We start from the raw sequence: 27,053 nt of genomic DNA, 5'->3' as shown, positions 1-27,053 counted from the left end.
TTTTATGAACGGTCAAAAGGAATTAGCGTTGGTTGGGTCTTTCGCTACGACACCTGTGTCAATACAATGCATCATAGATCGGCAATAGAAGCTATGCATGTATGTATATATGTATGTATGTATCTATGTGTGTGTATATGTATGTATGTATGTATATATGTATGTCCTGGAAAACGGTAGTCTCTTTTCTTTATTCATTTTTTTCTTTCTCTCCCTTTTTCTTCTTCGTGTTTCTTTGTCGTGCAAAATAAACGCAAGTAAGTACGTGTATGTTATTCGAACATTTTCCTTTTATCGTCACCATTGGATACCACGTAGTGCGTACCATGGAAAGTCAGGTAGTCTAGCTCGAGACGGTTTTAGAATCGTGTCGAGCCTAAGATCAGGTTCGATTCGTAGAGAGAGAGAGAGAGAGAGAGAGAGAGAGAGAGAGAGAGAGAGAGAGAGAGAGAGGGAGGGAGGGAGAGAGTAGGGCAATGGGAGTCGAGGCCGTACTTCTTGAGATCGATCGTCGATCACAAAGAGATTCCTTTTCGAGAGAGATCACCTGCCCCATATGCACTGTCATTCTCGACGACAGGTATCGCACCTGTAATACACCTGCACGCTTCGACTACCGATTTAGAAAGAAATTTACTAGCACGCCCGACGATTATCGGATATTCATCTGTACTTTATCGCACAGCTGAACTTCGTTATGCGGGTATACCGTGTATAGAAAAGAGGAGAAGAAGCTAAGGCCATTTCGAAAAGCTTCGTGTAAGATCGTTTTCGAGAGGGCATATATTATCACGTATTTCGAGTTACCGTTGTGATCTCAAGCAACGATAAAGTGATACCTGATAGTCGATTAATCGATCGATTATGCTATAATTATACCGTTGGATATAAAGCGATTATTACGCAACGTCGTATATACATATGTATAAATCGTGACGAGATCGATGGCGATATGTAAGAAAACATTTGAAAGAGTAACATGAAGGGGAAGCCAAGATCCTTGTACTTCTTTTTTCTTCTTTCCTTTTTTTTTTGTTTTTTTTTTTTCTTTTTTTTTTTTATACCCAATTCCCTCACCTTTTTCTTTTTTATTCCTTATTTTAGTAAATTCTGCCGAATTTATTCCTCCCTTGGTAGGGCGAGTAACATGGGAGCCCGTTAAATAATATTCTCGATCGTTTCAATATACATATATCTTAACGCGTGTAAATTGGTATCTCGACAAGGATCGAGAAGGTAGCGAGAAGAAGTAGAAGAGGAAGAGATTGCTCGGTTATATCGACATGGAATATCGTTCCGAATCGTTCATTTGTTCGCTCGTGCTCGTGCACGCGTATTCTCTCGAATATCCACAAGGATGTTTAACATGGCTGGACACGAGCGTAGTGAACCGAGGATACACGTTGGACGTTTTCTTCGTCTAAGAGTTAACTTGCTTCGAAACGAGGAGTTGCCAAGCCGCAAAAAGCCGTCCTTAAAAGCCGACGGCCGTCGCTAATTATCGATCATTATTTGCACCACGAGCGAGTAATTGGGATTTATGTCTAGAGTGATAAAATGGAAAATGGTCGAGGAAGGAAAGAGTGAGAGAGAGAGAAAGAAGGGAGAGAGAGAGAGAGAGAGAGAGAGAGAGAGAGAGAGAGATAAGAGGTAAATGGTAAGAGGTAGTTCAAATGAGACTTCGATACGGCAGACTATAGTCTCTACTTAATTGTTATTTACGTCAAACTATCACGCGAATCCTCATCGGCTTCGTTGATTTAGTTTCGAAAAAGAAGAGAAAGTAAAGTCGAAAATAATGGTAGGAGGATTGTAAAACGTCGGTTCGACTGATTTACAGAACCAATTCGTGACAATTATCATCGGTAGAAGTTTAACTATCGCGAGAGGAGAAGAAGAGAGTAACGTCGGTACTAAATCACTTTTGGATGGTTCGAAGTAAAGACGGTAAAAGAGCGAAGTCGCGCTTTCTCACCTTGCGCCTTTTACTTCGTCACATCGACAGAGGGAATGCCGGAAGTTTCGAATAGTCGTATTCAACGACATAAAAGCTGGTGGGGCACTACACGAGCGATCCTTCGAGCAATAAAATCGGCGACAAGCCGTGAATTCGTGACACAACGCTCATAAAGGGATTTATGTGCGCGTTCGAGAGGAACGAGTGACGACGAACTTGCGAACTATCCGTACCTATACGTTAATGCCTTTCTCCTATATACATATATATAGGATAGGTAGAAACATCTATATAGATATGTTTTCTATACGTGCGATAATCTACCAACGACAGTTCGCAAAACCGCGGTATCGTCGAATGAGCAATAGTCAGTCGGTCGGTCGGTCGGTAAACGTAAAAGCGTATTCCTTCTAAATAATTTCTATTTAACATTTTCTATCGCTTAAGATATCTATAGGTAATGTTATCCTATCTCGTATTTTTTTATCTTTCTTTTCAAACGATACGTATCGTTTACGAGCCGATCTATTCGGAAGGCAGTTCCTTGAACCGGTCTAGTTCGTTCCGAAAAAAGATTCGAAGAGATCGAAAGGAGGAAAGGACGGACGAATAGAATGCGTCTATAAGAGTGAAAGAGAAATAGATAAAAAAAAAAAAAAAAAAAAAAAAAAAAGAAAAAAAAAGAAAAAGAAAAAAAAAGGAAACGCAAAGAGTATCAGTACAAAGCAAAACCCGTAAAGGGAAATGCATCGCGATAGAAAATCTTAGATCGTCGAATGCAACCGCCTAATCAGTCTTCAATCGACAGGATTGACTCGGCTCCTTGAAACTCCCTCCTTCTCGATTCCTTCTCGATTCGTTTCCTTCGTTTTTCTTCGTATCTTTCTTCTGGTATAGAAATCTCTAAAGAGATAGGACTCCACGCGAATTTGATGCACGAAGCTACGATTTTCCCATGGCCAGACATAGATAAGTATGTAAAAGTAAACCAACGTATGAGGGTATCGCATGAATAATCGTATTTTCCACGTAGATAAAATACGACGAATAAGAAGAATAAAAGTCTGTTTAATCTGAAAGTACGTTTTTATCCGAGGTAAGCATGCAAGAAAAGATATCTTTTGATCATTTGAACTCACCGTGCTGACTTTTCTCCTTCGTAGTTCTTCAAAGTACGGTGGTCTTCGAGATGATCGAAGATATTTTCCAACTCGTCGAGCTGTTCGATTCTGAAGGCAGTAATTTCTTTCAGGATCTATGAAAATAGAAAAAAAAAATAAAGAAAGGAAAAATAAAATAGATAGAAAGAGGAAGATACGATTATCATTATCATTAATATTCATTATCGTTAATATTCTATTATTATTTGTTATATCTATTATTACAGTTCTTCTACCATTCTCAAATTTCCATTTTCTTTTTTCTCGTTTGAAAAAATTAAAATATTCTCATTTCGATTATCGTACGTAAATTTAATATATCAACATATAATATAAATTACAAATAATTATATTCTTTATCGTGAAAAAAAAATCCGATTAAATGTCGTTGCTTTTAGAAATTGAACTGGCCTATCGTAAAATCTTACTACTTCTTGGAAGGGATTTTTGCATTCGCGGGTAAGAAAAGAAAAAAAAAAAAAGAAAAAGAAAAAGAAAAAGAAAAAGCGAGCCGCGAAAAGAAGTTAAAGGAAACGAGCGGGACGTCGTTAGAACTACGAGCCGAAACAAATCTAGCACGTAATGTTTCCGCCGTAATGGCGTTCCTAGAAACGATTCGAGCGTAACCTCTCACCTCCATACGTCACGTGCACGAAGGGTGCTCTTTTGGAGGTGCGAGCAGCCGCGCGAGCAGTCGTTTGTGCGTCGCCGGAACGACGACGAGGTATTTTCTTTTACACGAGACTCATCCTCCGAAAATCTCTCTTCCATTCATTCCTACTTATTTCCATGAACATTTTTAGTTTTTCTCTAAGCTTTCCTTTTCTCGTATTTGTTTCGTTTACGAAGACAGCAGCGTTATATTTTTTCTCATCATATCATGACCGTGGTATCACCTCAATTAAATTTTCATATTAATCATTGAAATATATAAATCTCGATTAATAATACAATGGCTCTATTGCATTTCTTTTTCCATTGTTTATTATTCGTAAAATAAACAATATTATATTACATCTGAAGTGAAATTTCATTCATTATATAACATTAACGTGATTCTTTTCTTGTTTCTTTTTTCTCTGTTTTTTCTCTGTTTTTTTTTTTTCTTTTTTTTTTTCCTTTTACAAGCATCATTTCCCAAGAATTTCTTAAAGAACTTGTAGGAATGGAAGAGAAAAAGAAAAAAAAAGAAAAAAACAACTTGAAGTTAGACCGAAAGAACGTACTCGTAAGATACGTTGAATAGTTGAAATGTTTACAAACAATTATTTTATTTTGACTTTATTACACTTTGAAAAAGTAATTTACTTTGTGCATCGTCTCGAGCATTTCTAAACGTACTTATGTCTATTTCTTTCTCGATTTCTCGAGAACACGATTACTAACGTTAAAGAATTCCTCGAACGAATGACAAAATAGTCGACGACAGAGATCGCATCGAGATCGTAACTGGGGAAACGTGTGAAAATGTGACCGGCTTTCGAGTCTCGGTTATTCGCTCGATTTGTTGAGTTTTCGCATAGTTTTCGCGTCGGTCGGTGAAATCGATAAATTTACGTATCAAGTTTCAATTGTGACCGTGTTCCACGAAATAGACAATCGAGAGAGAGAGAGAGAGAAAGAGAGAAAGAGAGAGAAGGTTTACCGAAGGGTAAAAAGGAAAAAAAAGAGGAAAAAAAATGGGGAAAAAAATAGAAAAAAAAGAAAAAAAAAAAAAAAGAAAAAAAATCCGTCCTGGCCTCGAAAATAAAATCGGTTTTCCGATAACTGGTTATTTGCTCGCACAAGTGGCTCGCTGACTGGGCGAGCACGTCGGAAGCGGTTTTCGCGTGTAATATTATCGAGTTATCGGGAGGATAGAGGAGGCCATTGATCGCTGCTGCCGTTGCTAGAGCCGAACAACCATAGCCGAGGGGGTTGGAAGCGAAGGAGGAAAGCGCGCATTGCGCGAGCACAATATATCCGCGTGATTACAATATGTCGGAGCTCAAGAGACCAATATCAACTTGAAGTCGGCTCAGCCAATGCTAATAATCTCCATTGTTGGTGCCTCCACTCGAATGCCTCACGATCGGATACATCTTGTTTCGAAATTTCGAATTGCCTCGCTCGTGTTCGTCTTGGCATTCCTCGTTTTGTCTCGCCTTGCTTCAGCGCAAAAGGAGAAGATTTATTTTCAAAGCGTGCACGATCGAAATTACATTATAACGTAGAAAAATAATTTCTCAGAATAATGGGGAAATTTATTTCGAGAATAATTAAGTTTCTCTTAAATGATATTTTCTCTGGGATGTATCGTTGATACACTTAAACTTTCCATTCGTTGATATGTAATTGTTATTGAGAGAGAGAGAGAGAGAGAGAGAGAGAGAGAGAGAGAGATGACAGTAAAATGAGTTAAGATTAGATTAGTCGTATAAAGGAGTCAATTTGTATTCTTAAAAACATCATTATTTACGAATCAACGAAGCGATTTGATTATTTCTCAAGGATTGTCGTCCTACCATTAGGTGTTGTCGGATGTTAAAAGATGAGTTGGAATAGCGCGGATCGTCGTACAACGAAAGAAACGAAACCTGTCCACGTCGTTGTTTTTACTTGCTGTAGCAACAGTCTGAAGTAGCAGCTTGAAGCAGCAGCCTGGAGAGCAGTAACAGCAACACGAGAAACAGGCACTCACGGAACCGCCTTTCACACATCTCAGATGAAAGAGACGACGAAGCTTGGTTCTCTTTCAAAATAATTATGCGTTCTTCGGGACTCATTCTCCCATGTCGGTTTTATCCTTGCCATCATCGTCATCGTCGTCGTCGTCGTTGTCGTCGTTGTTGTCGTCATCATCGATCTCGACGTTTCATGAGAACACATGCCTATACTTTTTTCATTAACGTGGAAGAAAAGCAAGACGAAAATTTACTCTAACGTTTACTTTCGTTCTTTCCTCTTTTTCTTTTTTTTTATTTTTTTTATTTATTTATTTTTTTTTTATTTTTTACACGTCTCTCTTTTCTTTTGTTTTATTTATTTATCCCTTTTTTTTATTTTCTTTTTTTTTTTCTTTTCTTTCTTATTATTTTTTTTTTTTTACGATCTGCAACTAACTCACGGAAATCGTAAGAAGCAATCATCTTTACTCTCTAATAGAATGGACTAATAAACCATAAATGAATTATACTATGTTACCTCCAGTTAATACAATGTAAGAGATAATACGTACTTCCGCGATAATATTAATTATAGGGAGGGTCAACACTCGTTCTTATAATTACAGCACTAAAATTATATTGTATAGAGACGAGAATAAAGCGCGTGACAGTCAGTCCCGAGCATCGGCTTTAAACCAAAGACGTTAACGAGAGGGTTCTGATAATCCTTATGCAAATTACGTATAATCACGTTGCTATTTCCATCACAGTTCGAATATACAAAGGTATACATGATTAAAAATATAGAATAAAGATAAGAATGAATTTAGCGAAGAATTTTGTTCAAAAAAAAAAAAAAAGAAGTTGCAACGAAAAAAAGAGGGGGGAAAAAAAACAGAAAAAGAAAAAAATATCATTCGTACGCGCGCGCGCGCATATTTAGATAAACTACACGATATTATAAATATTAATTTAATTTTTTAATAATTTCTTTTATCACGTTTCAGATAGGTATCGAGATTGGAAGATTCGATGAGACATCGAGTTCTCTCTCTCTCTCTCTCTCCCTCTCTCTTTCTCTTTCTTTCTTTCTCTCTTTTTCTTTTTCTCTCTCTCACTCTCTCTTCGCACGCACGAGTAAGTGTTGCAACGTAATACGTTTCTCATAGGGGTTTCGAGATACCTCGATAGATTTGGAATTCGTTTGCCAGGACGAGTGCATGTAAGCATCGACTGCCGAGGAGTATTTCGCAATCGTTTCTTGCGAATCGAAAAACTCTCACGACGATTTCCTATTCAACATTTTTTCCATGCGAATAACGAACGAACGAACGAACGAACGAACGAACGAACGAACGAACGAACGAACGAACGAACGAACGAACGAATGAACGAACATATGAACGTATATATATATGTGTACGTAAGGTACATACGTAGAAACGATCGTACCGTTAGAGGTCGAAGATCATTTCTGGCATGACCTACCCTTGCTTGCTTGCCCCCGCTGCTATTGTCATTTCTCATTCATTTGCAAGTAGCCATATCGCGATTTACGATCCCTTCGTTGGTGACTTTTGCACATTGCTCGGTCCCGTAATAGGAGAAGGAGGAGGAAGAAGAGAAGTAGGAGGAGGAGAAGGAGGAGGAGAAAGAGGAGGAGAAAGAGGAGGAAAGGAAAGACTTTGGCATGCGAAAGAGGTTTCGAAGAAGTGTACTTTGGAAAACCTATAAATCTTTGTCATACGTCGTATACGTCTATAAACCAAAAAAAAAAGGAAAAAAAAGAAAAGAAAATATATAAACGCCATCTATAAATTTATTATCGTCATATTTCTAATAGAAAATGTCGACGTTCCTCAGAAATACTAATATTGGAACGTTGCGGTGTCTAAATTTGATATTTAATAGATTTCAACTTGGTTGCAAACCAAGAAATGATTACTTTCAAAATATTAAATAAGAACTTTTAAAAACATTATAATAATTTTACGTCATCTTTTTATTATTTCATGATACCTGCTGTTCAGATATCTCGATACGATATCTCGAGAAATGAGTTTAATGTATATCAAAGATTAAGAAGAGATACTGAGAGAAGATCTTCACGAGTTACAACGACGTAAATCCTTGGAGAATGTACAATGAATTCATGCGCGACACGTTGCACGTGTCCAATCATTTAATAATAAAAGGACAACACGCGGTAGGAAGATGTGGCACAGCTCAGAAGAAAATGGTTGAGGCGTTGTATGATGCGCGAGGTAGCATGCTTTTCAAAGGTGTTCTTTACTTACGAGATTTATCAGATAAACGATTCGTAGGTTCTTTACGCTCGACGAGATAGCTGACACCTTACTTTCTCTCTCTGTCTCTCTCCATCTATCTCTCTCTCCCTCTCTTTCTATGTCCTTCTCTGTCCGTCTGTCTATCTATCTCCCTCTCTCTCTCTCTCTCTCTGTCTCTCTCTCTCTCTTTCTCTCTCTCTCTCTCTTTCTCTCTCTTTGTTAGTTGATGTTACAAATGAAAGATGATGAAGAAGTAGAAGAAGCAAAGAATGAGGAAAGAAAATTATAACCGGACGACTTATCTTCGAATGACCGTGGGTAGACTTTGTATATCGTTCGTTTATATCAGTCATCACTAATTCTTATTGCATCAGGATAAAGGCACGTGCCGGAACAAGGCATTGGAGGTCATTCAAGATTGGATCATCTTTCACGTAGAAAATCTCAAAACTGTTCAAATGGAAATAGATTTTCGTTCATAGTTTATAATGCCTAAAGAAAAATGTCTATTGGTCATTGGACCAAAACCATAGACGTTCATAATATTCCATAAGATATAAAAACCTTAGTCGCGATTATCGCCTTGTCGCGAAGTATCAATAAACCGCACTATTTTACGGTGCAAAAATATCGAATGGAATGGACATGTTTCAGTCCGTCGTTCAATTTCAACGTTGCAATGAGTTTTGCGGACTTTGGTTTATCTTATCGTATAGACAGAAAGAGAGAGAGAGAGAGAGAGAGAGAGAGAGAGAGAGAGAAAATCCCTTCAAGTACGTAACTCAATCGCATACTTATAATACACGTTACTCATAAATCACTATGGAATTACTCGTTGCGCTAATATGGAAGATAACTAATTAAGAGCAAGAGATACCGCAAGCAGTAGAGATTCTAATTTAATGATCAAACGTTGACCGAATATAACGGTGATTCCGCGAGATCGTAAATTACGACGATCCTAGATATAAGAGGATTATATCAATTGGGCGTCAAGCTCTTCCCTCGATATAGATAAATACAGAATAATTACAGAACTGGAACTATTACGATATCTCTGTATACATTATATTTACTTTAATCAAAAATTCTTAGAAGTATATTATATTATTCAGAACATAAAATATTTTTTATTCTCTAGAGTTTGTAAAGTATTTAATATCATTTATATTCTTGAAGAGAAAAATTCTTTTTTATTTAACAAAGAAAACAAAAAAAAACTAAAAATTAACTTCAAATTGAATTATACGAATATATATATATATATATATATATATATATATATATACGCTAGACTGTTACCCATAAAATATAATAATTTATAGAAAAATCACTGTGGGTTTAATTAAGTGGAGCACACTATTATTTTTCTTAACATTTATAGTAGGCGCATAGCTGCTAGCTGCTAGAAGATACAATCCTTATCGATAACATAAATGGATAGATAAGAAAGAGAGAGAGAGAGAGAGAGAGAGAGAGAGAGAGAGAGAGAGAGAGAGAATGAGTGCATCGTCTTATTAATCGATTCTTGAAACGGATTATGCTCACCACTTAGGGTATTCAATTAGCCGTATAAAGCGATGCAGTTAAAGAGGGAGAGAAAATTGTATTAATTATACTCATGAGCAATCTCGGAATAGTTCAAGATTTATAATATATCTCGAATATACCGAGTTCAAATTACTTCAACGTTTCTTTTTTTTTTTTTTATTTCTTAATAATTTTTATTTAAAAAGAGAGTATTTTTACGGAAAAGTTTCTCGACAAAGTAGACGATGGCGGTGGCGGCGGTAATGACAAAAACGATGAAAAAGAAGATTTCAATAATTGACTCGTTTCGATATTATCGAAAGGATACGAGATCCCTTTCCCTCTTTCGTCCTTCATCTTGTCTCTCCCTTCCCTCTTATTCTCCTCTTCGCATCTAGGTTGTAAGATGGAATTCCTTCGTGGCATATTCGTAGTATGGCACGTTCGTTTATCCTACTCGCGATCGGCCTACACGCGGCCAGAATGCACCGGCATAATGTGATTATGCTAATAGGGAAGGCCCATCTATACGCTTATCTTCAAGTCACGCCGTGATCGGAAATAATTATTGGAAATGACCCATCGATCTTGGCGGGCTTTAAAGTGCGTCACGTTGTACTTAACTGGCACCGTCGCTACTCCAATACCCTTATTATCCATCTATCTATCCTCTTCTACTTTAAAGTTACGCGAACGGCAACGAAGAAAACAAGAGGAATACGATTAGAGGGAAACTCTTATCGTCAATGAGAAAGTAGTATGAAATAAAAAGGAAAAAAAAAAAAAGAAAAGAAAAAAGGAAACGGAGGAAAGAAAAGTAATCCATAGGGATTCATTGATACTCTTTGGAAAGTTTGAATTATCTCGATATTTGAAAATAATTGTTAATGTCACGTTAAATTAGAAATAATTTTAGGATAAAACGTGTAAAGCAAATAATATTAGAATGAGATCAATTGTTTTTAAAATCAAACGGTTTATACATAAATATTACAAAAGAAATAGCTTTTGTAATTTGTATCTTTCGAGGGATATAATTCATTGAGATGATCGAAAGAATAAGATTTGTCAAATAGGATTGTCGCTTTTGCTCGTTAATATTACGTCAAATGTTTTAAGCTCGTACTAATTCGCTGACGAAATTAATGATTACAATGAATTAAATAAACAATGATAAGTTAAACTTTTCTTAATAAATTTGAAATGAGCGAAACGTTGTCGATATAAATGGATACATAAGTCGAAACGTTTTCTCTTTTATTTTTTTTTTCTTTTCTCTTTTTTTTTTCCTCATCTTTTCTATTTTTTTAATCGATTTAAAAATCAAACGAGAAGGCACGAAGCTAAGAATTTATATAATCCACGTTCAAATGCAATTAGAAAAGTATTTTATCTGCGTATATTACGAGCGTTAAAAAGATTGACGACGATTAAGTTTAGAACTCGTTTAAAGTCGATTTATTATTAATTACAAAAAAGCGTCCATGTAAGGAGCCATTTAATCGAAGGCGATGGCAGCTACGGTGTCTCAACGATATGCAAAGATTCGCCGTTTATACTTCTCAGTAATTAGGCGAACTCTCGATGGTTAGATGGAGAAAGTCGACGTCCAACAAGGGCTTTGAAAATTGCGAGTGTATAAAGGTTAACTACACCGAGCAAAAGGGGGAGAGAATAAAATAGAGAAAGGCTCGTAACAGCTCATTAGCCTTATCGTTCTGTCGATCGTTTAACCTCACACCTCTCTCAAGACTCCTCTCCTAGGTTAACATCGATTTGAAGGTATATATCGACGCTTAGTCTGCTTAACGCATCCACTTAAATATACTAGAATTTTCGAGACTTACAATTACACGAGTACGATGACGATAATAAATCCGTAAGTTTAACGGTAGGTGAGAATCACGTTCTATTAATCGAAAAAGGAAAATGATTTCTTATTGATTTTATCGATAATCGTTTAATCGGACTTTTCGATAATTAATATCCTCGAGGATGCTATCGAAATTTGTTATTCCGTAGACGAATAGCCGTGAGGCCAAAGAAGAAAATATACCATCCTCCTCGGTATCGTAAGAAATACTTATTCTTTCATTTTTTTTTCTTTTTCTTTTCTTTTTTTCTCTTCTTTTCTCTTTTCCTTTCTTTCCTTTCTTTTCCTTTCTTTTCTTTTCTTTTCTTTTCTTTTCTTTTCTTTTCTTTTTTTTGAGACATCAAAGATCGAGAAGAAACTAGAATCGATATCGCGAACAGAAAAAGGATTGATCTTGCGTCTAATAAACATAGCTTCCCGCGACGTAAGACAATAAATTCTGCAAACGAGTGCCTAGCTCGAGCGAAAGGTCGCCGTGAGGAACGACCGTCGCTATTCCTCCACTTGATTTATATACCTACGAGAGATCGTGAAGATCGTTCGAAACGAGTCAAGAGACAAGTAGAATAAATGCCAGGATCGGCGGAGGATCATCCGTGGAAATTTGTATCGACGTTCGTCTCGAGACTTGGTTACTTCTTCTTCTACTTCTATTTCTTCTTTTTCTCCTTCTCCTTCTTCTTCTTCCTCTTCCTCTTCTTCTTCTTCTTCTTCTTCTTCTTCTTCTTCTTTTTATTTTTTCTATTTCTCCTTTTATTTCTCCTCTTCGTCAATTCTTGTCTCATCGTCCTCGTCGTCCACTCTTACGTGTACGTTTCTTCGTGCATACCTACTTGTCACACGTACTACTTGACGATTGTTCTTCCCAGAGACGACGACAACTTAATTGCAACAGAATCTTTCAACGCCGAACGTCCTACGATCCATATTTATGGATTTAGATATGCGCAAAGCAAAACATTAATTAATTTTAAATGTATTAAAATAAAATATTTTTAATATAACGTCAGGACGTTTAACGAGACAATGAAAAATTAAATTTAAGAATATTTCCGATTAAAAATCAATTTACAAATCATCAAGTAATATATCTATATGAATGATTTTATAATTATTTATAATTATCCGATATTCAGATCTATATATATAGCTTTATATAAGTTATTTATTAATTTATTTCATAACAGGAAAACATGATACAACAAAAATATTTAAATTATCTATTTATTTATCCGGATAATTTTTCAAAGAAATGAAAAGGAGGAAAAAGATACGATCTACCTATGATTGAGATGACTATTGATGATCATTAAAAAAAAAAAAAAAAAAAAAAAAAGAAAAAAGAAAAAAGAAAAAAAAAGAGAGAAAGAGAGAGAGGCATAAAAAAAAAGGAAATAAATAAATAAAATACGAAATAAAACGAAAACATCGAACGATTCAATTCATTGAACCGTAACGCTAGCTATAACGAGGTATCGAGTTGAAATACGATCAAGGTCGATGACGATTCGGCGAAACGTTTTTCTCTGTTCATCGAGATGAATGCATCGCCGAGGTGCACCTGTGTTTATTAAAACTGTCTATGTATGACAACATATGTACAAACATATACATATAAGCGTACACACGTATACACATACACATAGGTACATATATACATCGAGAATCAGAGCATGAATCGTCGATTCCGCACAGTGAGTCCACTCGCGATGTAATTAGAACCTGTCGGCGAATGCGAGATATACTCTTTAGTTATCGATTTTTTTACTAACCGGTAGGCAGCTAATAACTGCATTTAATTATATTCTTACCGTTCATTTAGAGCGGAAATAGATCTAGAAAGGGGAGAGGAAGGAGGAGGAAGAGAATGGAATAGAACGCCAGACCTCTTAGGGATTCAGGTGTTTCAAGGTGTCCATATCGAAATCTAATGCAAATCGAGCGTGTCGCTCGAAATGAGAGTCTCTACTTATGGCCGTTTCAAGAAGGAAAATCAATCTTCTCGTATATTTATGAGTCGAGCAAAGAAAGTTTCTCGTTCGATAAATCGATCGAACGTAATTCCTCGCAACTTCAATCGTAAATGCACTCTCTTTACCTATCTATCTATCTTTATTTATCTATCTTTATCTTCGTTTCTCTTTCAATCCAAACAATTTAGGGTAACATTATTAATTTTCATCATTTCATATATATATATATATATATGTAAAGTGATATACGATTGGTTTTTTGCCGATTTCAATTTGCCACGAATGTTCGACGTTTCATCCCTACAATTAATACTTTATAAATCAATTCAGGCGGGTGCAAAGGAGAGAAAATCGAGGCAGGCTGACTCATCGATTCGTTATCGTTGTCGTCAGCTCGACGATTACTCTTGCAAGTTCCTAAGCGCAAGTAGGCTCTCCTCTTAACGAACATACGGTTTTAAGAAGGCGGGCACACCTAATAATACCTTTTGCGGAACCGGTCGTAATTGCTATCCTCTGCGTAGAAATGGCTATTCTCGCTCGAGATAATCGATCACAGTCACACGATTAATAAACGATAAAGTCGCCGAGTATTGTTCCTGAGCCGCCTATCTCTCTCTCTCTCTCTCTTTCTTTTTTCTTTCTTTTTTTCTTTTTGCTTTTTTTCCTCTCCCTCTCCCTCCTTTCCTTACATTTAATTATTTATTATGATCTATTTGTATTTAATCATTCAGTTTTTTTATTTTTATGTTTATAGGAAGAGAGCTCACGTGTTTAGAACATTAAAAAAGTTCATGAAAATTCAACGAACGAATTTATCTGAATCAATGTTAATTATAGAATCATATATTGCGAATAATTCGAGATTAATTGTGACGACGTAATTATTATAAAATATAAACGTGCAGGATTATCATTAGATTATAAATGAGTAAGAACTCGGTCTTTCCAAGAATATAATCGATCAATGTCACGACGTTAATAAGCTTTAATGTCGCTAGGTTTTCTGCTTATCGTACATAAATACACCGTTAAACGGACGTTGTGATATTCGATAGCGAAACACAAATCTGTTCGGTCGCGTTCAACTCTAACGGGCGTACACCTCTGATAAATATTGAATTAAGTTTAGTTTGCCGGGAGGTTCCTCCCGTTGATTTACTACAAGTACAAATTTAATCGAATCGCTTGTGAGAGTTAGAATCGTATTGCGTGAAATAGCGAACGGGATATAACTCAGATTCATTTATTAAAATAGAAATGGTAGCGGGAATACTTACTCCTTCGATATATTCCATAAAACGTACAAGAAAGAATTTATAGAGGAATAATGTTAATATATAAATTTACATTTGATATAAACGTACATAATGTAGTATAAAATGAAAACGAAAAAAAAAACAAAATTAAAAGAAAAAAAGAAAAAATTGAGATAAAAGATTGAAAATAGAAATAAAGAGATAGAAAGAAAAAAGGACAAGGATGGAGATAGATGTAAAAGCTAGAGATGGATCAGAGAAAAAAAGTGAGAGAGTCGTGTGAAAAGGGCGAGGTAAAGGAAGTAGTGAAAGATAAATAGAGAAAAGCAAAGGACGAAGTTGTGGCTAGAAAGTATAACGAGTGTAGCAGAATGAGAGGGTAAAAGAGATAGAGATAAAGATAGATAGATGGATAAAGAAAGAGAGAGAGAGAGAGAGAGAGTCGCTTATATGCATCCGTGTAACACTTTAACTATGAAGCAGTTGCACAAGTGGGAACGCGACCCCCATAAAGCACCGTCGACCTCGCTCGCTTCCATGGTGAGAGGAGAGGGCTCCTTATTACCGGCCGGCTCTCAACTTACTAAGAAAAGCAAGAAGCTACGAGCACGTCGACATCGGCGTGCCAACGTAATCGAAGGATTGATAAATCTTTGAAAGAAATCGCCAAGGAACGAGACGACGAGCTGATCGTGCGCCACTCCTGAGGAGGGACGATAAATAAGAGCTCGGTCTCTATGAGGGTGTGTCGAATATCTTGCATAGCGATACGAGTTAGCGCGAGTTCGCATAGCCGAATACACGTCGAGTAAACTAATCTTACGCGTATATCTTCGAGAAAACGCATATGTTTCGAATTTATGTTGAAAAATTCAGATTAGGATTATCACGTTTTTCACGATAGTTTCTGAGAAATTGAATCTAGATTAGATTAAATATTATAACCTTTTCAAGTATATATGAAAGTTTTTTCTTTCTTTTTTTCTTTTTTTTTTTTTCCTTTTTTTGATATATTTGTACGAAATACCGATATTTATCATAAACCGAAGAATCGTTGTAAAGTGTCATAGAAAAAAATTTACGCCGATGTAACACTTATCGATAATCTTAAGAGGAAAGGATAGGAAAGGGAAGGAAAGGAAAGAGAAGGGAAGGGAAGGAAAGTGTTCGGGACAACGTAAGAAAGTACAACGTGTACATAACGTACACGGGGATTGAAAAGATAAATGCAGCCATTGTTTCTAATGCAAATACTTTTTTACACTTTTTTTCTTACGCGTAGCCTATTGCTTTCCTTCGTAACATGATACAAAGTCTATGATCCCGTGTGTTTCCTCAACGAGTTAAATTACGCGACGACGATTCTATTAAAACACGATTTGTCGGTTTGACGTGGCGTACGGAATCGTTAAGTACTTTACGAGACTCGATTATTATAATGACCGCTCGTAAGAAACGTATTTCAATCTCAGAGAGAAAAAGAGAGAGAGAAAGGGAGAGAGAAAGGGAGAGAAAGAGAGAGATTTAAGGTTCGCTTAGGTATAATAGAAACGTCCAAACTACGTCTCGATTTACCACGTAATTCTGTTTCGAAATGACAAGATCGTTCATGAAGAATATTTGCAAAAGACGTGGAACTTCCAAATGGTACTTGCAAATGACTGGAAAGTAATCATATCTGAAAGTCTATTTAACGTGGTCATTATTTGTATCTAACGTATAAAAAGTCAGTGAACGTGTCATGAAGCCATTATAACGAAATGGAAGGGAAAATGTTGTTTAATTTCTTGGTAGAGATTAAGACCGGTTAAGGTGCGAATCATTTGCAAAAGTATAGAACGATTTAATAATTACTTATCCTTTTATCCTTACGAAATAGCGCAATTAGTAACCGAACTTATCTCCATTTCGATCGACCTCGAGATCGTGGAAGGATCGACAAATAGTACGTGCCTTGACAAATAGTCAGTGCCTCGGTCTATTACTTCGCTTGATTTTCCATTAATCTCCGTGACGATCTTCATTGAGCAGTTCCATGGTTAACTTTTTAATAATCTTCTTGCACGATATCTTTTTCTTCTTCTTCTTCTTCTTCTTACTTTTTCTTTCTTTTCTTTTTTATTTCAAGTAATTTATAATGTATATTTACATAAGGGTAAAATGGTATTTGATATGGTAAGCGATAGATACGAGAAAAGTGTTGTAAGGAAAGAAAAAAAAAAAAAAAGAAATATGAAAATCAGGAAGAAAATGGCCGGTTTAATGATTAATTCATAAATTAACATTTATATATTATCATTTGATCGATAATAATTTTCCAAGATATGTCGACGTATATATAAATATCTTCAATGACATATATGCGATATCAATGGATATCGTATGTAGCAGTGTTTTAATCATTTGTGATATAACTTCAATGTTACAACACATGATTCATTAAAGATCACTAGTTCATCGTTATAAATCCCTCAAGCTATAGCATAACTCTAATCGTTGAAGAAAGAATTATCCTTCCATTCTACTATCAATAGGCGATGAGATAATTTGATTTAGTTGATGATGAAAGACGAGTCTTCGATGAAGAGAAAAATTATTTTAATTCGTCTTTATGACAATATTAATAATATAATCACCCTCTATATATATATATATATATATATACATATATATATATATATATATATATATAGAGAGAGAGAGAGAGAGAGAGAAAGAGAGGGTGATTAAATATTAATTGAACTAATAAATTTTTTCAGTATCATTATTTGTACGATATATGGTTTTAAAATGCATTGCATTTTGCATAGAATTAATTCTGTTCTTTATTAATATCACTTGTCGTATCACGCTTGCCATTTTACACTGAAACAGATGGAGATATTTAAATAAATGTCAATACCTTGTGGATACGCCGTCGGCTTCTTTACGATCGGTCGTTAGAACTGATGTAACTTACGTACATCCGGCGTTTACATTTTACGACTTCTTCTTCATCGTCGTCGTCCTCTTCGTTGTCGTCTTCTTCTTCTTCTTCTTCTTTTCGAACTACCAGTCCTCTTCAATCGACACAACTAGCCGTATCTTTCATTTTTCAACGTCTTCAAGATAAATACCGGATTTCGTTGAAAAAATTATGATTACCACAGGATGCATATATTCTTTTTTTTTTTTCTTCACCACCCTTTCGTTATTCATTTGCGTTATTTTTACATACTTTTATTAAGTAAAATTATATTTCACGTTATTCTCTATTTCTCAAAGTGTCATTTATTATTACTAGAATCCACGCAAAATAAGAGATAAAAGAGAAAGAGAGAGAAAGAGAAAGAGAAAGAGAGAGACAGTGCTCGATAGCAAAACCGAAGCTTGTTCTTGTATCGTTCGTAGGCTTCGTTCGAACTATCGTGTATGTATGCGGAACATTTCCAGTAGCAACAAAGTTCAAATCCGTGGTAACCGAGGTTACCGAGAGGGATGTAATTTATGAGTCCGTACAGCAGGATATCGACGACGACAACGACGACAACATCAAGTATTTCTTCCATTGGATTTTATGTTCCCGGATAGGCAACTCCTTTTCCTTCGTGTAGGCATTCCCTTTTTTGTTTTCTTTGATAACTTCGTTCCTCGGTTAGCTTTGGATTTCTTCGTTGATCAAGAAAATTTGTTCGAGTAATCATAGTTTTAAGATTACTTTAACATATCGTCACTTTTTTTTAAATCGAATTAAAGTTTCCACGAATCCACTTGTTAAAATTATCTTATGTTACCTGCGTCAAATGATTTGTTGATTTATTTAAAAGAACAACATTCATAAATAACGATCGGATAAATTTTGTCGGAGAAATAATGGGTGATATTAGTATAATACAAGGTATACCTTTTAACAAGGATAAGTATCATTTAAAAGGTTGCATTCTTTTGGATCGAACCATCTTCTCAAAGGCAATCCATTATAAGGTTTATCGACACGGAGAAAGGAAGGAAGAGAGAGAAAGAGAGAGAGAGATAGAGAGAGAAAGAGAGAGAGAGAGAAAGAGAGGCGATGGACTTCGTAGAAAGGTGAAATAGTGCAAAAGAATGCCTTTATTACTCATTACCGCCGACGTTACTCATTAACGCTCTACTACATATTATCGTTCGTGGCTTCTACTTCGTTGACCGCCTGTTGCATAACTTGCTACCGTCAGGATGCATAATTTTCCGTGGTAACCAAGAACCAACCGTTCTCGTGGTTTTACCAGAAATAAAAAAAAAAAGAAAAAGAATGATCCATGGTGTATCGATGTAATATACTCATTTACATTTTTCCCTTTTCTACATTTCCTCTTTATTACCTGTCATAATCTTATAATTTGATATTATACTTCCTCGTACATACATACTTAGGGTAATACATACATAAGTACTTATATACGTACTTGCTTGTTTGCTTGCTTGCTTATTTACTCGGAAACTTGTGTGTGTGTGTGTGTGTGCGTTTTTTTTTCTTTTTTCAAATTCAAAGTTCCAAAGTAAAACCAATTAGTAAATATTATTACCGAGTTAATTTCATCAGGGAATAATGTTAATTAACGAAAATATCATAATAAAGTAATAATCGATCGTTCGTTCATCTTAATACATTTGATTTTTCTATGCTATAATAGAATGGACATCGGATACAGATAGATTTCAGATTCAATTGATATATCAACGTTAATTTAATCATTTCGTACGATAAATAATTCGATCTTCGTTTATTTAACTTTGGATCGAATAAAGGGTTAACGTCTCAAACGTTCATCGAAAAGAAACGTAAAGCATAGTTGGATTTTCTTGCAGAGTTTAATTTACAACGTTGAAACATTCAACGGCCGGCGTCGTTGGCTTCGACGCCGCCACATCCGCTTCCGTGCTAGTCGCGTATTGCTCCTTTTTTGCCATCCTTGGAACTTGCAACATCCCCCTCTTTTACCTCCCTCCCAGGTTCCATCCACTTTCGCTTTCGTAACCTGCAAAGTTTCTGCTCTGCCATGGAGCAGAGGAGAGATGTAATGGAATTCGTTAGGAATTTAATTTCGCGCCGCAACCTTTCTCCCGACGTCGTCGGCGTAATCGCCCGGACACAGTGAGCGGGAAAAATTGTCAGGATGTACAAAAGCTGTGCTATGGTATCGTACAGGATATATACACACGACGAAACAGCTGCCAACCTCGCGGGGACTTTCTCTTTATTTTTTCTTTCCTTTTCTTCCAGTCTCCTTTCTTTCTCTTTCTCTTTCTCTCTCTCTCTCTCTCTCTCTCTCTCTCTCTCTCTCCTTTCTCGTCTTCTACCCTCTCTAGTCATTTTATCTCTTGCTCATTCCGTTATCCACCTGTGTAACGTGTCTAGGACAACGCGTTGGCACAATTAAAAGAAAAACAGACCGAAAGGAACACTACGTAAACGTACATTGACGAGGGACTCCTCCTTCTCTTCGTCGTTCCCGAAGAGCAACATCGATGTCATCGTTTTTTCAAACGAGTTTCCAACGTGTTGGAATTTTTTGTTTCTTTCTTCTTCTTCGTCTTCTTCTTCTTCTTTTCTTTTTTTTTTCTTTTTTTTTCTTCTTCTTCTTCTTCTTCTTCTTCTTCTTCTTCTTCTTCTTCTTCTTCTTCTTGAGAAAGATTAGACCAGAACTCATGGAATATTTCGTTGAACATGTATGCCCACGAAATAAACATTCGACAATCAGGACGAATTACTTTCGACGAGTTTTCTTTAGGATTTCATTGTTTTATTTTTTCTTTTCTTTTTTTTTTCTTTTTTTTTTTCTTTTATTTTTCCTTTTTCTTTTTTTTTATTTCTTCTATTATATTCCAAAACGTAATACGTAAGAATTTAATGATAAGCATTAATATGAAATATAGATTGGAAACATGTAACGACGTAGGAGAATTTTAGAAAGAAGAAGAAGAAGAAAAAATAAAAAGAAACAAAAAAAAATAGAGATAAGAGACGCAGCATCTCTTTCGTTCTAAAGGATCCGTTAGACGGTCAGCATCCATGTATTATAGGCGTTATCCACCTGCCAGTCCCAGAGCAGTAACGCTACGCCTTCGATATCTTCGAGGATCTACAACCCTCTCTGGGAAGAAAGAACGAACGTTCTCCAATTTCTGGGTCCGGCCCCTAGAGAAAAAGGGGCCCCCCTATGAAACGAAGTTTATGCATTCGACTTGACTACGACTCGGCTACGTCTCCGATAGAGGAGGTTGCACAAAGCCTCTTAAATCTTAAACCACATCAGTCTAACATCTTCCATCTTCGCCGACCACGATCTTTCCTTCTGTACCTGAAGATCTTCTCGAAACGATGTAACTTCTTTTGCTTTCGAAACGTATTACGAAAGATTCTTTTCTTCGGAATAAAACCGTCGAACGACGAGTATTCGAAAGGGATAAGAGAAAAACAAAAAAAAAAATAAGAAGAAGAAAAGGAAAAGAAGGAAATAATAATAAAAAAAGACCGACACGTATATTGGTACCAAGAACGAATGTAACATAAAAAAAAAAAAAAAAAAAAAAGAAAAAGAATTTATCGAGAAATTAAGAAAGACATTATCGACGAATAAAACTCCGATTAGAATTTTATAAAGGACAAAAAATAACTTACGATTACGGAAATGGGAGAGCGGAGAAAAAGTTTATTAATTAAATAAGACTAATTATTTTATTTAAATTTTCTTTTATCGATAATTCATAGATATCCGAGATAACTTCATCCAACAGATTCGTAGGAATTCGATGGAAGAAAAAAAAAAAAAAAAAAAGGAAAAAAAAAATGAAAAGAAAAGGGAAAAAGTTGTGTAGATAGGTTGTAGCCGATAAAGTGTCGGATCGTTTTCCGGTCGTTGGATGACTCTTCCGTCGCTTCGAAATCGTCGATCGTCTGCCAAGCGCGGCTGTTAACCGGACTTTTACGATCTTAGCCGTTGAGTAGAGAGAAAGCGAGCACGATATAGATAGATAGATACAGAGAGTGTGTAAGAGAGAGAGAGAGAGAAAGAGAGAGAGAGAGAGAGAAAGAGAGAAAGAGAAAGAGAAAGAGAGAGAGAGAGAGAGAGAGAGAGAGTTGATGGAAGAGAAGAGAAGAAGAGTAGGAGAAGGAATCGTATGTAAGGGGACATTTCCGTAGCACGTTGTTTGTATGCCGTTCGTGATAGCAACTCGTATACGGTAACGACCCTTTCGTGTTTCCGGTATGCGCCATCTTTCCTCCTTTCGCCTCCCTCTATCCTTCCATCTATCCTCCCTCTATCCTCCGATGCGTTCGATGCTTCTTTCGATTCTCCGAACATAATAACGAGTTGGAAGGTAGAAAATAGGAAGTATAGATATGTATATATATATATATATATATATATATATATATATATATATATGTATGTATGTAAATATAACGAGCCATCTCTCTTGCATGAGAGAAATATCGACGTAGTAATATCATAGACTTTATTCACCACGAAGATTATACTTTTCTAACGAACGTAGTGGTAGTGTTAACCTCGAAGAAACCGAGATAAGTTTTTTGAGGGCCGGTTTTGGGTACCCTTCATTCCATCATGGTATCCGATCGTAGAGCCAAGAAAGGAGAGAATTTTTTTTCTTCAAGCCGCGTGGGTGCATAGAGGGAGAGATAGACCGAGTGAAAGAGAGAGAGGGAGGAGGAGGGGGAAGGGGGAGAGGGAAAAAAAACCATAGGAAAGGAAGGCAACGAGTATCGGGGTGCAGGTCAGTTTTGTGCCAGCTGCCTTCCACGCGCTTCGGCAGCACAGCACACGTGACACACGTGGTGCAAACGTTTCGTCCTCCTCCTCTCTCTCTCTCTCTCTCTCTCTTTCTCTCTCTCTCTCTATATATATATTTATATATATATATGTGTGTGTGTGTGTGTATGTGTGTATACACATATACATAACTATGTGTATATATATATATTTTTCTCTTTCTATTTCTCTCATTTTCTCGTTCGTTCAATATTACGCCTAGCTGCTTCCAAGCTAGTCTCCACTACGCGTGGACCGATCGTAAAACGTAACGGAGCCCGCCGAAGAAAATCTTCCAACGAATGGTACGTACCGTTAGCGAACGATCGTAAATATCATAGATAAAGCGAAAGGCGCCTGAGAATGTTCGGTGAATTTAGTGGCCGTTGTATTAAAAACTCGTCGTCGTCCTCCTCGTACTCGTCCATGTCATACTCGCTGATACTTAAATGGTGATGTCGCGATAAAATTGATTACTTCATTTCACGCGAACAACGGACTATGGGCTTTCATAATGAGAGACTCTTTTTTGCAACATGCTAAGAACATTCTTTTCTCTCTCTCTCCTTCTCTCTCTCTCTCTCCCTCTCTCTCTCTTGATCGCGCTCTCTTTCTCTCTCTATGTCGCTCTCTCTCTCTCTCTCTCTCTCTCTCTCTCTGTCGTTCTCTCTCTCTTTCTCTTTCGTTCTGTCTTTTATTCTTCATAAATACTACACATCGATGCCTCTCACACAAAGATGCGACTACAATTAAATTCTCTGCTAGAGCGTAACTCGCTTCTTCATGAACGACGTAATGCCCTCGTCGAGGTAATCATCGCTATTATTGAACGATACACAGCGTGTAATTAGAGAGAGAGAGAGAGAGAGAGACCAGTCGCATGCAACTTGATAGAATACAAATTGTTCGTTCACGATAGAAATTGTGCCAGGTATACAAACGTTTTCCATACGTTTGACATTTGCGAGTGTTACGAGTCATTTTCCTTAGGCGATCGCGTGAGATCATCGTCACTTAAGTCTACCTACATAAGTTTAATAAAAATTCTATCGATCTGCCGACATAAATTGACTTTACGATATATATATATATATATATATATATATATATATATATACATATATATATATATATATATATCTAGACCCAACGATCTCAGGTAGCCAAAAATGTTCTCTAGTAAGGCTCAGGTATATATATGGAAAAATGTGGGATCCCAAAGCAAAGCTATGTAATCGAACCCGTGAAAAGTTTGCGTTTGATGAGGGAAAGGAAGAAGGTGGAGAATGAGGCAAGTGGAAAGAGAGAAAAAATGCTGGTAATCTTATAATAACGCAGGAAGGGCCGGTCATTTTTGATAGAAAAGGAACTCTATGGCGTGATCATCCCCTTTCAGCAGGTCGACTCGACGATCTGGGACCCTCCGTAAAATCCGCTTTTAGAAGGCGTCGGCTTGACTAGACAGACTCGAATGATCTCGTCGAGGGGAATTATTCTTTCTTTTTTATCCGTTAGAAGAGAAAAAGAAAAAGAGAGAGAGAGAGAGAGAGAGAGAAATATTTATCTTTGGTAAAAGTGGTGATTCAAGTAGAGTAGATATCGCTTATCTATTTCGGATTTCACTCAGGCTGTTATCGTTTGCAACAACTTGAGCGTTAGACGAGGCGCCGGTGAAAATCGATGCGTTTAGCTATTTAAACGAAATCAATTACGGCTACCGACAGGACTACCGGCGCGTAATCCAACGGCTCTTACGCTTGGCTATGCGAGAACGCTTCAACGGGGTGCCGCGTGGCTCTCGTCCAATGCCCTTCCAGATATTGCGAAACGCCGTTGGCATCCAATCGGGCCAACGGATCGGACTTGTAAGCCCGCGTCATTAGATTGAATTAGTCGTTCCTGGAATACGCTTACGATCCTCGATCGTCTCTCCCTTTCGTAATTCAAGCTCCGATGAACGATCCTTCGATCGTTGTTACATTATACCTAAATATCTCCATATGAATCTCGATGATACTCTCATATTTCTATTTAATTATTAATAATTACTTTTTAAGATTAACATCAGTATCATCACGGATATTAGAATGACGCGTTTAAGGGAAAAAATAGAGGCGACTTCTTATCTCTGATCTCTGTGCATTCTCGTAAAACGGCAGTTCGTAGAAGTTCGTCTTTTCGCTCGGTCTTTTTTCCTTCTATTTTTCCCTCTTATTTTTAACGGCCAAGGAGATCCATGACAGTGTGACGTTCCCTCTTGTCTTGTCCCGTTCTTTTCCATTGCCGGAAGCGTAAACGTGCCCCGTTTTCTCTTGGCGGTAATGGCCGCTGCGATCCCACACGCGTAATTGTTAGCAACGAAGGAAAAGATCTTTATCGGCTGCGGCGTAATAATTATCACCGTGCCGGTGGTCACTTGTGCGTTATGCCGCTTTATACCACAGCCTCAATGCTCGTCGTACTTTTCCTTCTCTTTCTCTGTTTCTCTTTTCGTCTCTCTCTCTCTCTCTCTCACTCTCTCACTCTCTCTCTCTGTTTCTCTTTTCGTCTCTCTCTCTCTCTCTCACTCTCTCACTCTCTCTCTCTCTGTCTGTCTGTCTCTCTCTCTCTCTCTCTCTCTCTGTCTCTCTGTTTCTCTATCTTTCTTGCGGAATGCGAAGCGATCTTCTGGCGGCACGCAAACAAGGCGTGTCTTTAATGAACTCGAACTCGCGCGGCTCGAATTAGATTTCTTATTCGCGAAGCAGCGTACGGAAGCAGAAAAATCGGAGGGATGATCGTAAGCGGCATCGTCTTTCCTATCTACACGAATAACCAACTTGATGCTTTAAAGACTCGCTTGTTGAAGTTACGCGAAGCGTAATTAAAAACACGAAGTATTTTACTATTTCTTAGAAAGTGGCTTGAATTAACATTTACGAGTTAACAGACCCAGAAAAGATAAATACCCTCTTTATTTTTCATAATTCTTGATTCAACTGAAACTTTTCATTTTGTAGAACCATGAAAATTAAAAATTAGTCCGAAGTTTTGGAAATCTACCGCCATACGAAGGATTTAATTGAAACTCACCCCTAACAGACTCCTTCCTTATCGACATACTGTTAAAGAAAAAAAAAAAAAAAGAAAGAAAAAAAACAGAAAAATTATATCTACGAAATTTTATTTATTCTATCGAATAATTAATTTTTCCTTCATATAGGATCGAAAATGAAAAATTTTAACGGGTTCGTCGTCACTCAATCGTCACTGTATCTATACTTTTTTTAGAAAACTGCAATTTTTCAAGAAAACTACCCACCGGGAGATGTCACTAGCACGCAGTCTTTCGGGGACGTTTAAAAGTTACGTCGGTAAGCAGTAAAATTGCAGATCACGCTCTTATCGACGAATTTCATCCCCAATTTTGTCGCGTATCAAACATCGGTATGCGAGCTTCTTAGGAAACTGCAATTTATATAGGGATGATGTACATTCTCTGTGTGTACCAATCTTCAATTATTACTTCCGTACATATACGTATTTTCTACAGAAAAATCAAAAATTCTTATTAACATTTGCATTATTTTTATAGAATATCATTGATCCAACGACATAATGAAAATGAAAAAGACAGGAAAAAAAGTGGAAGAAGCATAGAAACAATATACACAAATACGAAATAAGAAAGAGAGAGAGAGAGAGAGAGAGAAAGAGATAAATTACACGTTTTATAATTTATTATCAATCATAGAATTAAAATGTCGACGTAATACCAAAGAAGAAACATAACGTTATAGTCAACGAGATCGAGCGTATCGGGTTAGCAACTGCCGACAGATGGCGATGAATATAGTCGGTGGCGCCAGCTGGCGCGACACGCGTCTATCTTTCTTTCGTATTCACGGCGACGCTCGACGGAAAATCTATGGAAAAAAATAGTTGCCGAGTGGCATAGAGAAGTGGGGGAGATTCATCGAATGGGGGCGGAGTTACGGCGCGCGGCGTGTTTGCATCGCGAAAGAAGTGGGAAAAAGAGCGAGTGGCTCGCGCCTGCTCGGCTTTTTCCGCGCGATCTTTCTTCCCCTCCACCAACTACCCCTCTCCCACCCCCTATCACATTGCTAAGTCTCTCTTTTACCACCATCCCCTCTAACCCCCCTCATTCCCTCCCTCTTTCTCTCTCTCACTCTCTCTCTCTCTCTCTCTCTCACTCTCTCACTCTCTCTTATCGAGTTCCGTCAAACTACTAGGCGGGGTTCGAAAAACGGTTTCGCGCCTCTCGCGGAGGGGTAATACAAGGTGGAGCTAGTGACGCGCGGAATTCCGGAATTCCGCGAAAGGCGAGAAACGGTGGGAGGGTTGGGTGACTGTATCGCCGTCGATGGTGGTAGGGAGGAAGATGAGAGTGCTCCCGTTCGAAGTATCGAAGGGGAAAACGACGAGCGGTTCGAAGAGACCGATCGGAACTTCGCCAGTTCAACGCGTGTCAACCCTCTCTCGAGATACGCTGCTCTCCTCGTTTCGTACAAAACCAATAACTTCGTAATACATTCTTTTCTTATATCTCAATTTTCTCGATTGTCTTTATTCTTC

General features: G+C 37.1%; 1 protein-coding gene across 3 annotated transcripts in view; it reads right to left on the bottom strand.

Moving 5' to 3' along the window:
- The window catches only part of MESR6 (misexpression suppressor of ras 6), a 450,575-nt gene that overhangs the window by 71,687 nt on the left and 351,835 nt on the right, over nucleotides 1-27,053 (bottom strand). For all 3 annotated transcript variants that reach the window (XM_085655244.1, XM_035866000.2, XM_035866007.2), the window contains exon 6: nucleotides 3,097-3,212. In XM_085655244.1, coding sequence (XP_085511370.1) covers nucleotides 3,097-3,212 — 116 coding nt within the window. The remainder of the gene's footprint in view (nucleotides 1-3,096; nucleotides 3,213-27,053) is intronic.

The sequence above is a fragment of the Vespa mandarinia genome, chromosome 2, assembly GCF_050613455.1.
Source record: "Vespa mandarinia isolate Hongniang chromosome 2, ASM5061345v1, whole genome shotgun sequence".
Lineage (NCBI taxonomy): Eukaryota > Metazoa > Arthropoda > Insecta > Hymenoptera > Vespidae > Vespa > Vespa mandarinia.
This window is presented reverse-complemented; position numbering and strand designations above follow the sequence as displayed.